The sequence below is a fragment of the Thunnus albacares genome, chromosome 18 (assembly GCF_914725855.1).
Source record: "Thunnus albacares chromosome 18, fThuAlb1.1, whole genome shotgun sequence".
NCBI classification, from domain to species: domain Eukaryota; kingdom Metazoa; phylum Chordata; class Actinopteri; order Scombriformes; family Scombridae; genus Thunnus; species Thunnus albacares.
Genome location: NC_058123.1, coordinates 28608465 through 28629151, shown reverse-complemented (window position 1 = coordinate 28629151; position 20687 = coordinate 28608465). Strand labels below are relative to the sequence as shown.

The 20687-nt window shown below is 38.9% G+C and overlaps 2 protein-coding genes across 5 annotated transcripts in view; one reads left to right on the top strand and one right to left on the bottom strand.

Annotated features, from left to right (window-relative positions):
• The window catches only part of dennd1a (DENN/MADD domain containing 1A), a 34051-nt gene extending 29222 nt beyond the window's left edge, over nucleotides 1–4829 (bottom strand). The window contains exons 1-2 of one of the 4 annotated variants that reach the window (XM_044333282.1): nucleotides 4600–4829; nucleotides 942–1006 (exon numbers count right to left, since the gene is read on the bottom strand). In XM_044333282.1, coding sequence (XP_044189217.1) covers nucleotides 942–1006; nucleotides 4600–4616 — 82 coding nt within the window. In that variant the 5' untranslated portion in view covers nucleotides 4617–4829. The remainder of the gene's footprint in view (nucleotides 1–941; nucleotides 1007–4599) is intronic. The other 3 variants (XM_044333283.1, XM_044333284.1, XM_044333285.1) reach the window with 3 other exon arrangements.
• A 2389-nt stretch (nucleotides 4830–7218) lies between these two features.
• nek6 (NIMA-related kinase 6) overlaps nucleotides 7219–20687 on the top strand; it is a 30478-nt gene continuing 17009 nt past the window's right edge. The window contains exon 1 of the mRNA XM_044333386.1: nucleotides 7219–7565. The gene's annotated coding sequence lies outside the window, so the exon portion shown is untranslated. The remainder of the gene's footprint in view (nucleotides 7566–20687) is intronic.

Here is a 20687-nt window from a genome sequence, read left to right as displayed (position 1 = left end):
TCTATTTCCTAACATGTCAGACAGTTACTATAAGCACAGCTGGGGAAACTTCTGGAATCATGCTGTTAACCAAACTACTACAGAATAACAATTGCTAGTGTTAATGACAACTGCCACTTACTACAATGTAGGTCTTTCAACCTATATTTCAAATACATTTTTACCTGTGCGCTAAAAAAAACGAGATAATACACATCATTCACACAAGTTCTATACGGGCTCAGCTTTGTGTAGATGTTCCTGCGGACCCAACACGTCCTCCACACTGACATGATGTCTTGGTAAATTTAGTAAAACATCCATTTCCACAGCACGAATTAACGAATTATACCACATCAGGTGTTCCACTTTGCTTTTTCTCCCAAACCATGAATGAAACTCACCACATCCTCCAGAATTTTCACATTTTAAGTCTTGCAGCCTTCCCTTCATTATTAGATTTTAATGTGATAAAACACCAGGAAGTGGTGAGTTTTATTGACTGCAGCTAGGCGGTACAGCGTTCAGCCGCAGGGTTGGGCGGAGGTGTGAGGGGGGTTGTGGGCGTGTTTATTTGTGCTCTAGAACATAACCGCTGTGAAACAATCAGAAAATAACGTTTTATGAGGACCTGAGTCTGTTGTTGTAATTAGTCTTAACATGCAATTTACCATGTGAGCTGTTGTAGTAAGCTACAAGTAGGCTACCTGACCTTTATTAGCAACCAGCCTTTATTTGTTCATGCTGGCCATGACCCTGGCTATTATTTGAGACTCTGCCATTATTTAAATACTGACTTTTATGTGATAATTTACAGTATTAAAGGTCAGGAAATTTAATACGTCTATTCATACATTCCAGCATGTCTTTACACACATGAGAGGCCTTGTTTGTTGTGTTTATTACTGACAATAAATGAGAAATAAAATGATTAGCTAGGCCCACAGCCTTCAGAGACTTACCAGAGCTTTGTGTGCCTGGATGGTCCACCTCCATATAGACCTCAAAAGTGGACTCAGGGCTCTCCCTGGAATAGAAGAAAACAGCTTAAGATTGTGTTCTTTGCAAAATTTCTGAGTAAGTAAGTAAGCACAGTCATCATGTATGCAAGCCTTCAGTGAAAAACAGGATTTTGAGTTTATGTCCACCTTACTAACAGGTAGGGGTGTGCATGAATCCAAGTGGATTATTTGGCAAAGCACAAATAGTGGGTTTCTTACGAACAATTATTTTATACAAATATTTTAAAAATGATTTGTTTTTCGGGATGAAAAAAAACCATGTTAAATACTAGCACGCAGATCGGTTACACAGCTATCTCAGTCTCTGTCCTCTGCTCTGCTGTTACATCTATCAGCAGGTCTCAGTCACATCCACCTGCTACATGATGCACATTTCCTTATTTGGACATCACTCCCGGAGTTGGGGGTGTTCCCCAGGGATAAAGCTGAGCTACTGACACAAATGAAGTGCTCCAAAGGGACTATCAATAACCTGCTGTTCCCCTTCTCCTTTCCACAAAGTTATTGTAAAAAATAGGCAATAAATGAAATGTGCAAATCAAGAATCACCTTTGAAGTTCTTCTCTACACATTACACGCTGTGCTGTCTCTGTATTATGGATGTATAAATAAGTAGATGTCTGTCTGCATGTTGGCAATGCACTCAGTTTAGCTCAGTAGTCACCGTGGTCATCTTTGATCTGGGAGACTGGAGTTCGAGACCCGGTGTGGAGACCTCCTTCGTAAAATAGTTTATTCATAAACACTTATTTTAATACTTTAATATTCTAAAATTAAAGGCATAATAAAAACAAAAACTGGATTTTTACACCTATTTCCACTGTATTCGAATACAAATACAAATAATTTTGCTGCCTCAACAAACATAGATACAAATACAAATACTGGGCTGTCTGAACATCCCTAATAACAGGCAACAGAAACTGCAATCAACCAGTTAGTTTGTTGCATTTCTCCAAATAAACAATACTACATACACACACACACACACATATATATACATATATATATATATTACATTAATATATGAATTAACATATTAATTATGGGGTCATTCCACCAGTGAGAGGTAATTAGTAACAAACTCAAGTAATAGGCTATACTGTTATGTTTGAACATGGAGGTTCACTCTTAAAACATATAAGCTACCTGTGGTACAATACTGTAAGCTCAAGGTTCACTTGCTCCATTTTTCTAGACCTTTCAGCCATATCTCTATCAGAGATGGGTTACAATCCAACCCCCCATAAGACTACCTGCTATTACGTGTGACTGAAGTTCCATATTTTGGTTGTAATGACACCTGAGTAGATTCAATTCACTAGTCAGAACCTCTGCAAAAAGCTGTTGGAGTGAAATTTTTGTTTTAAATATTGTTACAGTGAAGTATTGGTGTTATAGTTACCAGAAATTTAATAAACCATGTACATTGATTTTAAGCAATTTTAAACTGTCTAATTTTAGATTTTAAGGCCAATCACACAAGTCTTTTCAGTGGTATAGTAGTATAAGGTTTGGTAAAGTACTATCTTGTGTACTATGTATTCTGAGCTTCAATAAGAAAAAGAGAAAGAAATAGAAAAAGAGAGAGAGAGCAGTGGTAGTCGAGTGAGTTAGAAAGTGAATAAAGAGAGTGAGTGGCGCTGAAGAGAACAAAGTCATGAATCTGAGAAATAAAACATTTTAAATTTCTAAATCACACAAGGTCCCAAAATAATACTACTCCCACAGTATTTTCCGCCTTTGTCTTTCTCTGGTGAATAGTTAGAGATAGTGTGTGAAAAGGCCTTGAGACTTCTGTGGAGGTCAGCGGGCTGCATAACATTGGTATTTATTTTTCAAATAACCATTAATGTGGCTATTCCAGAGATTTGTACTTGCAGTGTTGTACATGACTGGCCTGCCGCTGTCCTTTCAGCACCACAGCTCAGTGTGCTGCAGGACAAAGTGACTTCTGTCACATAGGTGGAGCTACGTGGGTGAGGATGAACAATACTGATGTGCGCCGACCTGTCTTCTAATATACCTCTTTTTAACTTCAAGAATGGCAAAAATGACAAAACTTCAATGGTTCCAGGTTCTCAAATATGAGACTCTGCTGCTTCTGCTTGACCTTACATTATAGTAAATTGAATATGTTTGGGTTTTGGACTGTCAAGTCAGACAAAACAAGACATATGCAAACATCCCTATGCAGTCTGGGAAACTGGGACTTTTCACAGTTTTTTACAGTTTTATAGACCAAACACTTAACTTAACTGGCAGATTAATAAAAATAATGAAAATAATTGCAGCCCAAGTTTTACTGATTAGTTGAACAACAGAAATTAAACTGGCAACTATTTTGGTAATCGATTACTCATTGAAGTCATTTTTCTAGCAAAAATGCCAGAAATTCCCTCGTTCCAGCTTCTTACATATTAATATTTGCTACTTCCATGATATTTGGTTTTACCAGGATGTTGTGATCAGCATTTTTCACAATTTTTATTACATTTTAATATCATTATTTATTTACCATTTTATACACCAACATATTATTTGATTAATCTTAAAAATAATCAGCAGATGAAACGATAATGAAAATAATTGTTAGTTGAAGCCCTATACCATACTGATACAGATGTAAACATTCCACTCATAGTTTAAGGTCTGTATGAATGAGAAATAACACAAACAAACAAACAAAGTGTATTAGTTCTAAATAACTGTGAATTCAGGTGGAATTTAACAGTGATGTCATTATAAATACATTTACTTATCAAATGAATATGTGCAGGATATATAAACCTTAATATTTAGTTTATTTTAGGTGCATTGACTTAGGAAATTCTTAGTCAACTTAGGCTAGATCCACATAAAGTGTCAGTGCATCATAATAAATACATCTCATATTATTCAAATATGGATTTATGCTCGCCACAGTGAGACATTGGATTGGTTCACCAACAAAACACAAAACCTGTCATTGTCAGTGTGAAGAAATCCTAATACGAATAGGATTCTAATCAACTAATTATTTCTATCAAAGTGTATGACTATGATGGTACAGATGTGAAAATCGTGACTGATAACTAAAAGCTCATTCTTCAGAAATACATAATAAAAAAAACTGACTAAAAGGTCTTAGTTGACCAAAAAGTAATAAATCATAGCCCAATATTTACAGAGGAGTGACATTAGGATACAGGAAAGCACAAAGCTATCAGTCAGTCCACAGCAATTGTGTTGTGCACTTTAGTCTTGGACACTGGCATCCGGTTTTGGAAGAGAATCTGCCTCAGTTATACATGTTTACACTAGCTGAACATACAGAAGCATGACCCTAACTCACTGTTCTCAGCTTGTGCCCGGAAAGCTTCGCCCTGACGTGTTTTATGAGCTTGTGAATGACTAGTAGACCTCAAACCAATACTAGACCTTTCATATGCTTTGTTTTTCTGGGTCCAGTGGAGTACCGCCAGTGTTTTTAGCCTGTGTCGCAACAAGTCAGGGCCTCGCACTGGACTGTATCTTCCCCAATGACTCACTGGAACACAGCTATTAGAGCAGCCGGCTGCTAACAGTCGCAGTTAAACCAGCAGGAAAACATTCTTACTTGATTCGGGACCCCATCCTTATTTCTCAGCCCGCCGTCGCTGACAGCAGATTACAGTGCGCAGACGCGTCTGTCCGGAGGTGTTTTTCTGATGCTAACCTGTCACACATACAGCGCTGTACAACGCCATGGTCCGTCTGCACCATGGGGTCTACCCACGTAGATCACGCTCTGCGTCGCTCTGAACTCTGGGGGTTGTAGTTCGACTGTAGAAGACATGTTAGTCTGTGATACTGAGAATTCTGCTGCCACAAACTACAGCTTCCACAATACGTGTCGTATATAACGCACGGGTCGCGTGATAAGATATATCGGCTGATATGGTCGATATCGTGGATGTGTTAAGTCGATATAGTAACTCTTATTTACCTTTTGGCACAGCTATATCTAACGGAATACATTAGTTATATGTATATGCACCACTGAAGTTTAATGGCTAAAATATTTACTTACTTCACAGTCATGTCATAGCCTAAATAACTGAAAATTTTGATGTCTTTAATATTGTCTTTAATACATCAAAATTTGACAACTTTCTTTACAGACAAAAAGAAAAATTATTTAGTTACTGATGACACCAAAATTGTATTAATTGTCATTGTTGGTTAAATATAAATTTTAAAAAGGTTTTATTTTTTTATGCTGATGCCACAAAAATTGCATGCATTGCAGCACAGAAAGCATGCCCCTTAAAACAATACTGATGATGAAGTATACACAGAATTTATTTTTTATTAAATGTTGTCATCTGTGATAAATTTCTTTCAATCAACAAAAACTTTTTCTGCTGTCTTGTTTCCGTTTGTTGTCCAACACAGATTATGACATACACAAGCTGAGGTGTGCATTTCGAAATGTACGTTGGTGTTGTCACTGATCAGACTATTTCCACACCAGCTTTACACCAAAGTTTAAAGTTAAACATAATGATAGGTTGCTAAAACCTCAATATGCCCCCAAATATTTTATTACTTCAAAAACATTTCAATGACATCATATGCATACAATACAATATTGTGCCCACAAAAACAATGTTATTGCCATACAGACAATTAATACATGATATATCGCAATCCAATATACAGTAAAATGTCAGCTCTAGTGAAAGCATGAACAGCATTCTTCCAAAACATATTTCCTCATTTGGTGTTTTGATGGTGATGGTGGAGAACACTGTCTGTGAGCCCTAGAAATACCTGTATGGAGCATCTGCATTCATAATATCTCCTCCATTAATTTATTCAGCTTTTTCTTATTATTTGTCAGCATGTCTATATCTGTACATAGAGACAGTCTTTTCAATTCAAAGACAGCAATATGAACACAAACACCATAACAGCCATAAACTGGCAAAATGCTGAATTGCTAGAGATGACAACAGATCAGAGTTCAAATAAAGCAATAAAAGAATGTACCTCAGCCTCAGAATGACATGTCCACATATAATTAGATTATCAGCTGATGCATTAAGGTATTGGCTCTTACTGACTCATTGATGTCTACGCAATATTTTTTAAGATGTATATAGTCAATGTGCTAATGTATATAGTGTTAGGTAGTTTCATGTAAAACAACGGAAACATCATACTTGATAAGATTATCCTATGTTTGTATAGTTTTGTAACTAGTGACATGTTTGATATTTAATAAAGATATTGCCCCTTATGTGGTGAAGTAGATGTACAAGGTAGCATAAAATGTAAGTACTCTACGCATACTTTAATACTGTACTTAAATACAGAGCAAGGGCTATTCCATTAAATTGGAATAGCACCCATTTTGCATATCAAAGTGTGTGTCCAGGTGTTGGTGCTATAGTCCTATGTGTAAAAAGTAGTAAATAAAAAAGAAAAGCTTTTTGTGTCTCCAGAGGGAGCTGTGTGAAATCTGATAAATCACCCCAAGTGTTATCACATGAGTCAGTGTGGATTGGGGCTGAAGACTGTTTGAAGACTAAGTTTGAAAATGAAAAAAAAAATCTGGGGGTTTGGAGTTAGAAGCCCACTCCACATCTCTGCTGGAGGCTAAAAGCTCCAGGCTACTAGCATAACACACCCCAATCTGGTTGTATGGATGTAGGTTCAAAGTGCTAAAAAGGTAGATCAATATTTTTTAGATTCGGTGCTCTTAAAGAGTAACTTAACAACAGCTGAAAATCGTGTTTTTGCTGATCTCTAGTGGTTTAATTTGCTGCAGGGTGAGTCAGTACACTGTGACATCACTTTTGCACACTTCAGACTATGTACATTCAACCACACTATCAAACTTTCAAACAGAGAGGGCAGTGTTTCAGCTTGGTGTTGTGCTACCCTGTAAATATGACAATTTTATGCCAAGAAAAACGAAGAAAAAATACAGAAATTAATGATGCAAATGTTTTACTGATTTACTTTTAGGGGAAAAAAAGCTTTTAGACCATCAGTAAAGAAACGATGAGATGAAAAAGTGCAGTAAATGAATGACACATCTTACAAAAAAGAGTAAATAATTAAATGAGTCAAACATTGAATAAATATCCACTATAATAGAATTTTTTGCTCTTCTGTACCTATGCTTTTCTTATACTTTCTGTCACGTGTGTAAACTCTCATATCATATATCATCAAGCACTGGCTCCATCCCAAACAACAGGGCGGAGTGAAGCTAGAGGGAGCTTTGACGTTTGACCTACTTTTCAACAAACACTTGTCACAAGCTCACCATCGCTTCCCTGCGCAGAGGTTGGACACTTTAAAGTTTCCCTCCTCTCATTCAGTAAGTTGTCAGTAAACTCCGTGGACCAGCCTGCGTGGCAGCAGCGGCACAAACCGCAGAGACGCAGAGAGGAGGACTCGGGGAACGGAGGAGGGGTCCGTCTGTCTGTCTGTCTGTCGATGCGAGGAGTTGCACAATAACACGGACCCATGTAACTTGGAGAAACTGTTCAGAGCTTTCGAGTAAGCGGGACGTTATTGACTCCTCTTCAGGTAAGACATGAAGCGCTCATAATAAACAACTGTCTCTAAGCTATTGGTGACGCGTTTAAAAAACAGTAAGCATGGAGAGTTTATACAGTTAATTGTTTGTATCGCTCAAAACGCCTCACCGACCAGGCTACAGTCTGTTTACTCATTTTGGAAAGCTACAAAACTTTCTTTAGTTAGCACATACCTTGCTAGCAACCACGTTAACGTTAGCCGTCTACTCTGAGCGACCATATGGAAATGATATTTACCCGCTGCCTCGGACGGAAACGAGGCTACATTGATTCTTGCTATCTGGTTTTAATGTGTTTTTCGCAATGTTTAACAAAGAGCTTTACGGTATGTAGCCTGAGCTATGTTATGCCAACACAGAAAACTACAATAATAACTCTACACAAACAAAATATTAAGCTAACATTAAGGCAGAATTCCAGTTCCAGCCACATTGTGCATTTACATGTGGCCAACGCTCGGTTGCTGTCAGTCTAACTCCGTAAATGCTGATGTTTATTTCAACATATTCCAACCATTGAGATATTAATTTCCTCTACGTAGTCTATTATTTCATAATAGGAAACTTCTGCAACATTATGCTTCTGCAGGTTCTGAGATATTCAGATTTAGAATATTACTAACACGTAATTACAACGCAGTGCCACTTGCTCACTTATTTCTTTCCCTGGTTAATTTATCAGGTATTGGATGTGGTCTCTGGTGTAGAATGTGATAATATACCATGTAAAACAACATGTAGAGACCAGGGTGATTTTGCACCAGTGTACACAGACACACCTTTTAGCAAGGAAACCCGCATGTTGACATGGTATATTTTTACATGCCGCATGGAAGCAGAGCGCTGTGTTTGTGTTTGTGGGTATAAATGAACATTACATGCATTACATGAACAAGTCCACAATCAGCAGGGTGGGGGCTGGGTGTGGAGTGGGTGGTGTTGAAGGGGTGGTTGCTGGTGGTTATGAGGATGCCTGGGCATCCAAGGTCAAATAAGTGGCTAAAATTAGTCACGTGCCAGCTGTGACAGGGAGCCAGTGTCCTGTGTGTGACTGGGAGGGCTGGTTAGTATCCACCCAGCAGGAAGCCATGTCTTCACACATCCTCGCTGAATATCTGCCAATGCTTCGCCATTATATTCTCTGCCATTTTGACCTTTTGAGATTCGGAAGAAGTTGGAAAAATCCAACTTGAGTTGTTTTTGGCAGGACGATTATAAACTGTAGATTTTAGTGGCTACTTTCTGTCAGACTGCCACAGGAGGTGAACGTGAGGAGGTTTAATGCCTCCACTCTCCAGAACAATTACAACCAGGGGTGTGAATCTTTGGGATTCTCACGGTTTGATTCAATTTAGATTTCGATTCTCAGCTGTCCGATTTGATTTGGAATCAATTCTCGATTGAATGAATAGAAAAAGGGGCAATATTTAATAGCTCTTTTAACAGCCAGTATGAACAGGAGGAATGATTACAGCAAGGAAAACCTCTTTCACTGTTCATATTGGCATCTGACTGTTTTAAGAGACGCTTGGAAAAATTGTGAACCTGTCCTTTAAGTTATAGTTTTTAGCACATAGCCAGGAGAAGTGAGCTCAGTGTATCAGTGGTAGCTATCAATGTTTGTAATATAACAAAATAACAATGCTGACTTGTGGGGAATTAATTTGCTCAAACTTAAAGCCAAATCAAGACAACAGTTTGATTCACAGATGAATCAGTCAGATGAATGATGAGTCAGCATTTTGTGTTTCCAAATAACAACTTAAGAAAACATCATGTTAATAGAGTTGCTGTGTAGTGTCAGTATCTGTATTAAAAGATCTGGATGTCCTTAAGTTTACATTTGGATTTTTTAAAAATATTTCTTTTTAAAACTATTGATCAGAACAATAGTTCATGTAGATACAGGTTACCAGTTTGTTCTGCCTCCTTCATGATGCCTGGGCTGCTTCTCTGTGTTTCTCTTTCCTCCTTCATCACTTCTTTACTTTCTCCTTGTTTTACATCCTTCTTCCTCAATTCTGTCTCCTCTCTCCTACTTCATTCACTCGCTCTGAAATGTAAAAAGCTTCCTTTTAAAGATCTGACAGAGCATGAAGCAGAATTTGAACTTGTATAGTGTTAATGACAGTGGGAATGTATCAGCAGTAAAGCTATCTAAACTATCAGCTACATTAACATTACTGTAATGTAAAGCAGCAGATAAACTGGATGATTAAAACAACTTAAAAAGCTTTTCTAGCTACTCACTCTGTGGTCTTTTGTCTTTCATTATTATTTGATGCTGCACATGTCAGTTAATGTCATATATGATCCTCTGAACTCTGATTTATTTGTCTGTCTCATGAAAACAGCTCCAGTCTGCCTGCTGGCTTCAGCATGGAGGGTTGGTTTGTTTTAAACAGTCATTTAGCAGGAGCTGGTGCTGGTTTGTTGGTCCATGTTAACAGTAACAGCTGTCTCTGTGTCTCATACAAGGTTACAGTGTTCAAACGGTGAACAAAATGAGCGCTCCTAGAAGCTGCAACAAACTGCAGTAGGTGGCTAAACGGCATTTACATGTGTGTAGCACTCCTGCTATCCTGCTACTATAACTTACATTTGTTTTTATTTGTTTCTTTTGGGAGGGGTGAGGATCAGGCAGTGGTAGGGGAAACACTGCACATAACATGAAGACAAGTTTGTTTGTTTTTTTATGACTTTTACCTTGTCCGGTGGGGCAAGTAAATTTCTCCTTTACTTGCCCTTTTAAAAAATCCACTTGTCCTGGACAAGCAGACAAGACTTAATGTGGAGCCCTGGTGAACCTATCCTTTAATATATCAATTAATGATATACTTACTAATTTGTTTACTAACTATTTGTTTATAGATTCATTAATTAATTTGTAAAACCTTTTATTAATTCCTGTTTTTATTATCCAAACTAAACAATAGATAATGAAATGCTTTATGACTATTTACTTGACTCTTCTGGTCCTCCACAGCTGTGATGTTAAAAGATAAAACTGATCTGAAAGGAAGTTGAAAGACTAAGAGATGACTAACAAAAGAGATATTTTGGTGCAAAGAACAAGGAACTTAGTTGTGAATGTGGTCTGTTTTGAAGGAGGTTCTAAAATCTAAAAAGACTGGGTGGCTTTGTGAAGCAAAAGGCTGCATGCATACATGGTATGTATGCATGATAAAATCAGTTCATCAAATAATTGTTTTAGTCGTTTTTAAGCAAAAATGCCAAACCTTTGCTGATAGCTCTAACATGTGACAATGTAATGCTTTTCTTTGTGATACATGATAGTAAACTGATTATCTTTGGGTTTTGGACTGTTGGACAGAACAAGACATTTGACACTTTCTTCTGTAATGTTGTAGACAAATCAATTAATGGAAAGAAAAATCCACATATAAATCGATAATCAAAATCATTGTTAGTTGTATAAATAGTTGTTTAATGCAATTTCATGTGATGATCCTCAATTTATTGTTTATTGAATGTTTGCCATTATGTTACTGTAGATCGGGGTGCAAACTTGTCAAATTTGCCGTTTTGAATCCTAAATAGGTCACTTGTGTGAGTGGTGTTGATCCAATGAGTTTTTGAAATTGGGAGGTTGTTGATAGAGAGAGACACACACACACACACAGAACTTCCCTTTCATTACCCATCTTATTTGTGGAGTTTGATGGTGTAAAAATAACTGTGAGAGCTGCATCAACCAGATGTTGTTCTACGCAAATTGTAACACCCACAAGCCAATGTGATTGTTTACCATGTGCACGGATATCTAAACACACAGCATCGCTCAACTTTAGCTCATAGTTCCAAGTGACAGATCAAATATCGGAATCTCACATGATGGAATAACAATGGAGACTAGTGTTTTTGTTGTTGAATGTTCAATCAGTGAACAGGAGTTAACATAAATGATGGACGGATAGATGACGGTTTGCTACAGGTGGTAGCTGGCCGGCTAACGTTTAGCCAGCATTAACTGAGCAGCTGCTTCTGTTAAAGATGTTGGTTTAGTGTTAGAGCCTCTGATACCTAAACTGCACAGGCGCCAGACAACAACAACAGTTTTTACAATTTTATGCGTTCATCAACATGACTGCCTCAGTGAACAGATCAAGGTATGCTGTGACTGGTGCATTTGTTTTACAGTTTGTTCAGTCCCTACGGGCGGTCAAACACAACTGCATACTGCTGCTAATCTACACAACATTTTCTGACAGTTAGAACACACGTTCCTCTTCTTCTGCATTATCGGTTAATATATTTTTAATCATTTAAATTATTAACAGCAATTAACTGATAATCGATTAATCATTGGCATCCCTACATTATATGCTCTCTGTGTGGATGTAACTGGAGCACCGACCCCTGGTTTGTTATTCTGGTTAAAGTGGGAAGCAGCAGCGGGTCTGTCAGGCAGCTGAGTGAAGTGGAGCCTGCGGAGGAAGCACTAGGACCAGACAGTGGAAGACAAGGCAACAAATCGCTCATATCGGCAGAAACGTTCATTTCAGGCTGATTCCGATATTTCGATTTAAAGCCTTTATCAGTCGATACTGGTGACATGCCGATATTATCATGCATCCTTAATTTGTAAGCTCACTTAACTTTTCTTGTCTAACAAACTGCGTTAAAGTTAAAGATGAAATACATGATGATTTCAGATTTATTGATGACATTCGCTCAACACAGGCAATCTCTAAAACAGGATGCATGATAAGGCTTTTATACAGACATCCTGCATCTGTAAAGAAGATCCATCATTAAGTCACCTTTGCTTCTTTACACTGAACCATAGAAAGCCATCATAATGCCAACCCTGTGTTTGCTTTTACATAGCATGCCGGCATTCAGGATTCAGAGGCGTGATGTGTAACACAACAGCGTCAGCTCCTTGTCCTGCCGAGCCGGCTGTCCCTTTTACACAGATGATGCAGCTCAGTGACCCCCCCCCCCCCCCCCCTGACTTTCTGTTATACCAGCAGAGGCAGGAGAGGATGAAGTTTAATACTCAGGGTAGTTAAAATCTCGCAATCTGACTGGTTGGCAGCCATGGTATAATGAGTGTATAGTATGACTATGACGTTTAATGTCCTTTTACAGTTCTATTTTTTTTTTTTTATCACTTTGTGAATACCGTTAAAACCGTGAGCTACATTCTGACCTAAAAACAGCTAACTTTACATGCAACAACCATCAGTCATAAAATGGATGAATTTAATATCAGCTTTGATTTTCATGGAGGTCTGACTATGGAGCAGTGGATATAGCAGTGCTTGTCTCTGGGGAAAAAATCCACCTCCAGGGCTCAAAAGACAGCATGCAGACCTTTTTATAAGAGGAGAAAGATGACCTGGAAAAAAACATAACAAAATTGATATAGTTAAACAGACTAAATGGGCTGTGAAATGCTTTGAGGACTGATATCAATAGAAAAGTGTCATTTTGTATTTCAAGACGTCATCAAAGCGCCATGTTAATGATATTTTGCAAGATGTGAGAAACAGTGAAGGCGAAATGTATGCTCCAAGCAGCTTCATTGGTCTCTGAGCTGGCCCAAGCCGTTACCTCAACGACCCACCACTCAGTGCCTTAAAAGATAACAAAACAATGTATTCACTGGGGTTGTGAAGAATGGACTTGACAAAATGGTACACCATGCCTCTATTACTGAGAACGACTTCAACACTGGTTGAAGTCCAGCCCTGGATCCCAACATCCCGGACAGACTGGTAAAGGAAGTGTGGTGTGATGTCCAGTTGGGGAATCAAGGAGAATCAGCAGCTGAAACCCAGCTCATTCGTCAGCAAAATGGATGAAAACGGCTTTAAGTATGCAACTTTATTGTTTCACAAGCACACGAAAAAATCACTGTAACATACAGGAAAGGAAAAAAAGAAAGCTGAAGAGGGTTCATGTATGGAAAGACTGGTGATGTGCTCTGCCCCGTTGCTTCATTGGAGAAGTACCTGTCCTGCCTGCCCTCTGATGCACCAGTGATGCAGACGATGTTTGGTAAGTAGCATTAGTCTTGTTGTAGTGTATCTTTAGGTTAGTCAATGTTAATGTCGGCTAACGTTACCACCAATGGGCATGAACCACCTTGCAAAAAATGTTGCCCACAATCTGCAAGCAAGCAGAGACGACACAGAACTGCACAAACCACTGTCTCTGCAGCACCATGGTGCAAAAGCTTACGGGTGCAGGCACAAATGAAGCAAGAGAGACAATGTCCATAAGCGGGCACAAATGTGAGAGCTCTCTCCAGAACTATCGGTGACCGAAGCTCGGGGACCGGAGAAGGTGGAGCAGCATCCTCACTGCACCAAGCAATGCATCTCCTAACACAAGTAGCAGGCCTAACGTTATTGCAAACACTTTGCAACATGACCCCAGTGATGTTGGACAATTCTTCCACGAGTGTACAACTAATGTGAACATTCAAATTAATGTGAATAAATAAACTGGTTAGATTGCTGACTAGCTTGAACGTTAGCTTAAAAGTTTGCTAACATTGCATACCAACCACAGGCAGCCAGGAGCTACTTTCTTGTAAATGATTCTTGTAATGTAATTGTTATTTAATAAAACTGTTTTTATTGGATTGTGTCTGTAATTTCTGTATTGTGATATTTGGTAACCGTTTTATAAAAGCAATATCTGGTATATTGTGATTATATCACAGCGAAGGTGGCTGTCAGTGCCAGCGCCCCTTCGCTGTGATATAGTCACAATAGACCCCAACCAGTCATGAGATAGTGCTTAATTATAATGGTCAAATCTTCTGTGTCCTTTCTTTTAAATTGTGGTTCAAATGATCAACCAAGTTATTTCTAACTTGCCTTTCTGTTATGTCAGCAGAAGCAGGAGAGGATGAAATTAAGCACTGAACAGCTGCATGTCTTTTGAAATGAAACAGACGACTGAGATATATTCTTCACTAGAATACAGTTAGATGGAAGTGTTGTTAAATGCTACAATGTGTGTTTAGTGCTGACGTCCAGTGCTCCACTCTGCTAATGTTGTGCATGTGTTATGTACTCTGTCCAGGTACTGCACAGTACACAAACTGATTTGAATCTGTGAATAGATTCACAATCAAGAAGAGGAAAAGAGTAATACATTCTCATGTGAACTGAAGTGTTTGTAAACTAGCTAGAGGGAGGTTATTGCTCTGGTTTGTGGGTTTGAATGAACACTGACAGATGAAGAGTCCTGACAAAGCAGAGCAGAGATCACTGATTATATTTTGGAGTCAGACAGAATTGAGAAGGCAGGAAATTGAAGTAAAACACTCACTCTGTTTTGTCTGGTGGGTGTATGGGTATAGACAAAGTGTGTGTAATAAGAGGTTACCTGAGTGATATAACCTCTAACGTATGCATATTTGCTTTTTATTTCTATATACATCTATTTTTTTAGTCCAGTTGGTTTGATTCACTGCAGAAGTGAATGTTTGTTTTGCTGGTTGACATCCTCTCTTTGATTCATGTGTTTCACCTGGGAACTCTGCAGTAAAATGTCTACTTAAATGTCTTACTTTGACTTAATGGAATGCTGTCTGACCCTTTGTAATGTTAAGAATCTCCCTCATTCTGATTGGTTGGGAATGTTTCTAGCATTCTTAAGATGTTCAGGGCTGTTTTTCATAATGACAGAGGAAGAGGAAACAGCTGTGTTGGTTCAAATTGACATTATGTCTCAAATTAGGATCAATAGCACAAGGTCAGAAGAAATTAAAAGAGGCAAGCAGCATGTCTGGAAAGCACCTCTCAGGTTCTGTCTTTAGTCACTATATTTTCCTGCTATTTCCTGTAAGAAACAAGGAAAAACGCCTTGGCTCTCCAACTCCTTGATGCCAAGATAGACATCAAGGAGTTGAAGATGGGAGATTTTTTACAATATAAAATAATATCTCAAAAATCACATACAGAATCATTAATCAAAACTATAATAAGAAACATCTAATAAGTTAAAAGCCATCAAATAATAAAGGTATTCTGTGGAGTTTTTGACCACAGCATGGAGCAGTGTTTTCATGAGTGCATCCCTGTTTTGTTTGTATCGTACACATGCATGAGCGCCAGCACGCGGGTGATTCGATACACTGTCCTGCCAATGGTTTCCACTCATCTACTGTTGGCAGTAATGCACCAAGAATGTGCAACAACAACAAAGACAGGGAAGAAGAGGTAAACATGGATGTAAACAATGCATGTTTCAAAATTCAAAAGAAAAATAAGAATTTGGCTTTTCAGTTGTTTTTTGAGGAAGGAAATACACGTAGCATGTGATTAGACCTCAAAGATACACACACTGAATGTTTGGTGAGAAACACTGAATGTTTGTGAATATTATGTTTACAAGATGAGTCAACAGCACACCTTAAAGAAGGCCTTCATCATTGCAGACTCTATTATACGTCACAATATCAGAGGCAGATGAAACCCCCAGATTCCGAAAGCAGTGACATAAATTTTCTTGAAGATACCACTGTTTTCCATTTGACTGTACACATGAAAAGTGACAGAGGTACTGTGGGTGCATTAAAGATGAAAACAAGAGATTGAGAGGGAAGTTCAAACCCTGCCTACTTTCACATTTGCACAAGTTAGAAAATCCCCTCTCTGCCAACAGAAAGAGGGTTTCAGATGCTGTTCAGACGATACTTTTTTGAATAATACTGAGGCCTTAATTGCAACTTTAGCTTGTTTCCAAAGCAGGAACTTTTCTAGGGGCACTGGAACCATTTCAGGAACTTAGGAACCTTGTCTGCATTTGGACCAGTTGAGATGCTTCATACATTAAGGAAGGGAAGCACTGGCTGCCAGTAGTATCTACATTCAGGTTGGGGACATGAATTTTGCAGTAATAAATAACCATCAAACACTCAGCATATTGTATTATTTTGGAGATGGGTATTCTCAAGTTTTCAGTCTCTCGCAACCTCTGCAGGTCTCTTTCGCTTCCATTCATTACGTCCATTCAAACATTACAGTCACGCCAAAGTCATTTTTTAACCTTTTAATTTGTCTAATCCTCATGGTTGTTCAGATGCAGTGGTAATACAAACAGGAATGTGTAGAAGGTAGAGTTAGGTACCAAACTCTGTACTTTTAAGGGTACCGACCAAATTACATCGGTACTACAGAGTAGCGATTCACATTAGATCAATCGGTGATTTCGGTAGTTAGTGCGACCCTGAGTGCAGCTCATTCCGCGGGACTGAGAGTGAACACAGCCTCAAAAGAAGTTTTAAGAACACACATTTACTGACCGAAGCTTCTCACACAAAAGCTACAACACTGACAGGAGCACAAACCGGAAGATACAAAGAGATGCGATGGATCCTTTTTGCTAGTCTGCATGGCAGCTAGCAGCTAGTTAGCATGGGTAGCATCGTTAGCATAGCCGTGCCATGCTGTGTGTAGCCTATAGACTATAAAAATAAAGTGTAGCTGCAGTGCTCCTGGTTTAACAGCACCGTGCTGGGCAGGTGACAGGTGTGTTTACAGTGTATGTATGCTCTGAAAGATGTCATGGCGCGGATATAAAATCACAGCTGATGGACTGTTAGCTTAGCACACTAATCTTATATAAACATGGACATTCATATGTTTACATATGGTCTCTCTGTATTACTTTGTTATTACAGAGAGAGTAAAGCACTGAAAAAAGGTAGGCCTATCGGTTCAAATGTGAACGGTACCCAACCCTGGTAGGAGGGACTTTTAGTTCCTCTGGTTCAATAGTTCCTTGAACTGTTTGGTCAGAAATGGCGACTAAAATATGTCAGTGCTTCAACAGGATGGAGGTTAAGGAACTATTTCTGTTAATGCAGCACCACACACTGAAGAAACACACTCAATCTTCTCACTAAGCCATTCTTATCCTTTAAACATTGTTTAAAAGCCAGGCATAGTATAAGAACAGGGAGGCTCGCAGACCACAGAGTCACTGGATTAGAAAAAAAAATCATAAAACTGAGATATTTGTTTACAGCAGAGTTGCTTCTTTTTAGGGTGTGAGTTATTTTTATACAGGCCTCCACTCTAGACCTGCTGTAAAGTAAGGCAGGTCCATCACCTAAGTCATGGCATGAGGCCCAGTTGGCATTTCTAACATTTTAATGGTTAGTGGAGCTAAGGTGAGCACAAGTTAGCACATGTATTCTCGGCTAAATACTTAAAGCTGACTCATCAGAGATGGGGGGTTGAAGAATAAATCTTGTAATGTTTTAAGTCAGAGAGCGAGTTTCAACATGACCCAGCTTAGACACTTTAGCAGCCATTTGTGGTCAGAACAAGTAATTAATAGTTCAGTACTTGGCAATGGTGACTGCAGGGAATCAAATGAGGTTGTGTCTTCAGTAAAGGCCTTTACTTTGTCTTTAGTTGAATACAGTTGGAGAGAGGAGGCACAAGATCATGCTCAGATGACTCAGCTAGTCACAAGAAAAGCTAAGAGGACACATTGATGTAGCAACTCACCAGCTCATTCCCCCAGCAAGCTTAAACTCCACCATCAGAGAAGAGCGTGTGTGTGTGTGTGTTTTGTGATCAGAAATTTATTATGTACTTGAGCATTTACAATGATGCATTTATTAATTTTGTATTTTATATACTCTGTGTAAACATACACAGAAAGTGCTCAAACAATAGTGATGGCACACCAGTCAATAGAATGCAGTTAATGACAGGCTTAAGTAACCCACCAAAAAGGAAAAACAACATTAAGTTTGCTTGAGTATGGTTACTGTGTTGCTATAATCCTGTGGACAGAATCATGAATTGTTATCCAGACCTCCTGAATGACTGAACACTTAAGTGTCCTCCTCCTGGCACCATTCATCATCTGTAAATGTAACATTCAAGTATTTTCCCATACTAACTATAAAGTGGTGCATTTTATAGATTTTATTATCAAGTGAAGATATCTTCATGACCAAGTCTGAAAATAGACTTGAAATAGAACTTTAATCTTAGGAGGGGCAACATTCACTCCAAATGTACTGTATGTAATAAGACTTTGTATGAATGGAGAATTACCAATACTGATGTGTGTATGTAGTATTTGGTTTCTGTTTATTATATGTATTTTGTATTGTGCTATCACAAGGGTATGGAAGTACCTAACAGGCAAGGAGCCACAGCACATGAATAGCTGTTGCTTAGTAGAACCCAACCAATACATCAGCAAGGCTGATATCATTGGCCAGTTTTAGCAGTAGTTGACATATGTATTTTTGTTTCTTTTAGAGACAGTGTCTCCATTACCTAGTTTTTTCCACCAGAGAGCTCTGACAAGTTTATTCTTAATGTATAAAATGTCTCACTCATAGCCTGTATATAAAGATGGGTGTAGCAAGGTGTGACATCACCCATTGGTTTGCATGGGAGTCAGTTTGAAGCTCAGAGTTGCAGCTTATGGTTGGCGCCATCTTTTCTGTTTGGAGTCAGGACCTTCCAAATAAGTAGTGTGGGATGTTGCCTTTCACACTCTGGAAACAAGCCCCACTACCTTGGACCTAAGCTAACACTAGCTTACTGGGAACACCAAGCGGTGCACACTTGGGCTAACATTAGCTACTTTAACTAAATTATACTAACACGGCAGGTATAGTTATCAAGTAACATTAAACTTAAATACGAAATATCGTGACAATAGTCCAACTTAGTGCGAGCCCTGGAGCCGGGGAGAGCATCAGGTGAGCCAGCTGTCAATCAGTGCCCACACAGCAGACATCAAAGCTATTATAAATCTTAAAATCTTATTAATGGAGCAATAATTTTCAAAATGACCACCAGCACACTTATTGCAGGACCAAAATTTAGCAAGTGAGACCATAATGACAGATTTAAAAAAATGATTGAATCCGTTGGAGCCAGCATCTAGTGGCCGTTGGTGGTATTACACTTTAAATGACCTCTGCATTGGCTTCAGCCTCAAGTCGTGGTAGTTGCAGGGTTTCCACCAGTGTATTGCAAGCCTGGCGGCCCGCTGGGACTGAGTTGACCCACTGCCAGTCCTAAGCAACGGGGGCTGCCCGCGTCAAATTCAAAATCTTGATGCTTGCTTACAAAACAGCAACTAACTCACTATGCTCTGCCAATAAAAGGCGCCTGGTACCACAGCAGGGCCCTAAGTCACTAGCTAGACTCTTCTCTTCTGTAGTTCCCTGGTGGTGGAACGAGTTACCAAACTCTATTCGATCTGCAGTGGCCCTCTTGATCTTTAAGAAAAAGCTAAAGATCCAGCTCTTTTGCAAACACCTCTGCACCTGATGGACTTGTAAAATAAAATAAGATTAAAAAAAAAAACAGTGCTGTGCACATCCTTGCCTCTGTGCACTGCCTGTTGGCACTTATGTCCTATTGGGCCTGAGCTTAGCTTCATGGCACTTATTTGTGTTGTTCTCTCCTGACTAGATCCTTGCTAGTGTTGTTTTAACTCTCGTGTATGTCACTTTGGATAAGAGCATCTGCTAAATGAAATTGTAAACTGTGTAGACATGAAGGTCCTTGGCTGGGAGTCAACCATTGGACTTTGCATTTATGTGGTAATTAACCTTTAGGCCGCTGGGATGCCCAACATTGACATATTAACTCATTGTTAAAGAAAAATTCTGGTTTATTTGATATATGATTGATCACACATTGATCACAGGTAAAGTCAGAAGTTACATCCTGTGGTATTCTTGCAAACTCAGCAACACTGTTGTATTTTCCCATGTCTGTTTAAACCTAGATCCAGATGCAGATCCAGATACAGATCTTGAACACATGTAGACAGTCCTGCAGGCAAGGTGGATGTGTGCACTCTCTCTGAGCATTCTGGTTATGTTTCGACATCAGCTCACATGCTGGAGTTCTGAGCAGCTCTGGCTGGAATATTATGATCATTGTGGAACAGCCATTAAGCTTTGTGTTACTAATTTCATTAAATAAAATGAGGATTCAGGGAGATTTTACAGATGAGCTTACCCAGTCAGTGATAGGAATATCAAATACTGACTAGTGTCTATGTTCTTGTTACTGAATTGTAATGTTGCAGATGTCAGCACATGCACATTCCTTTACACTAATACTTCATACACACAG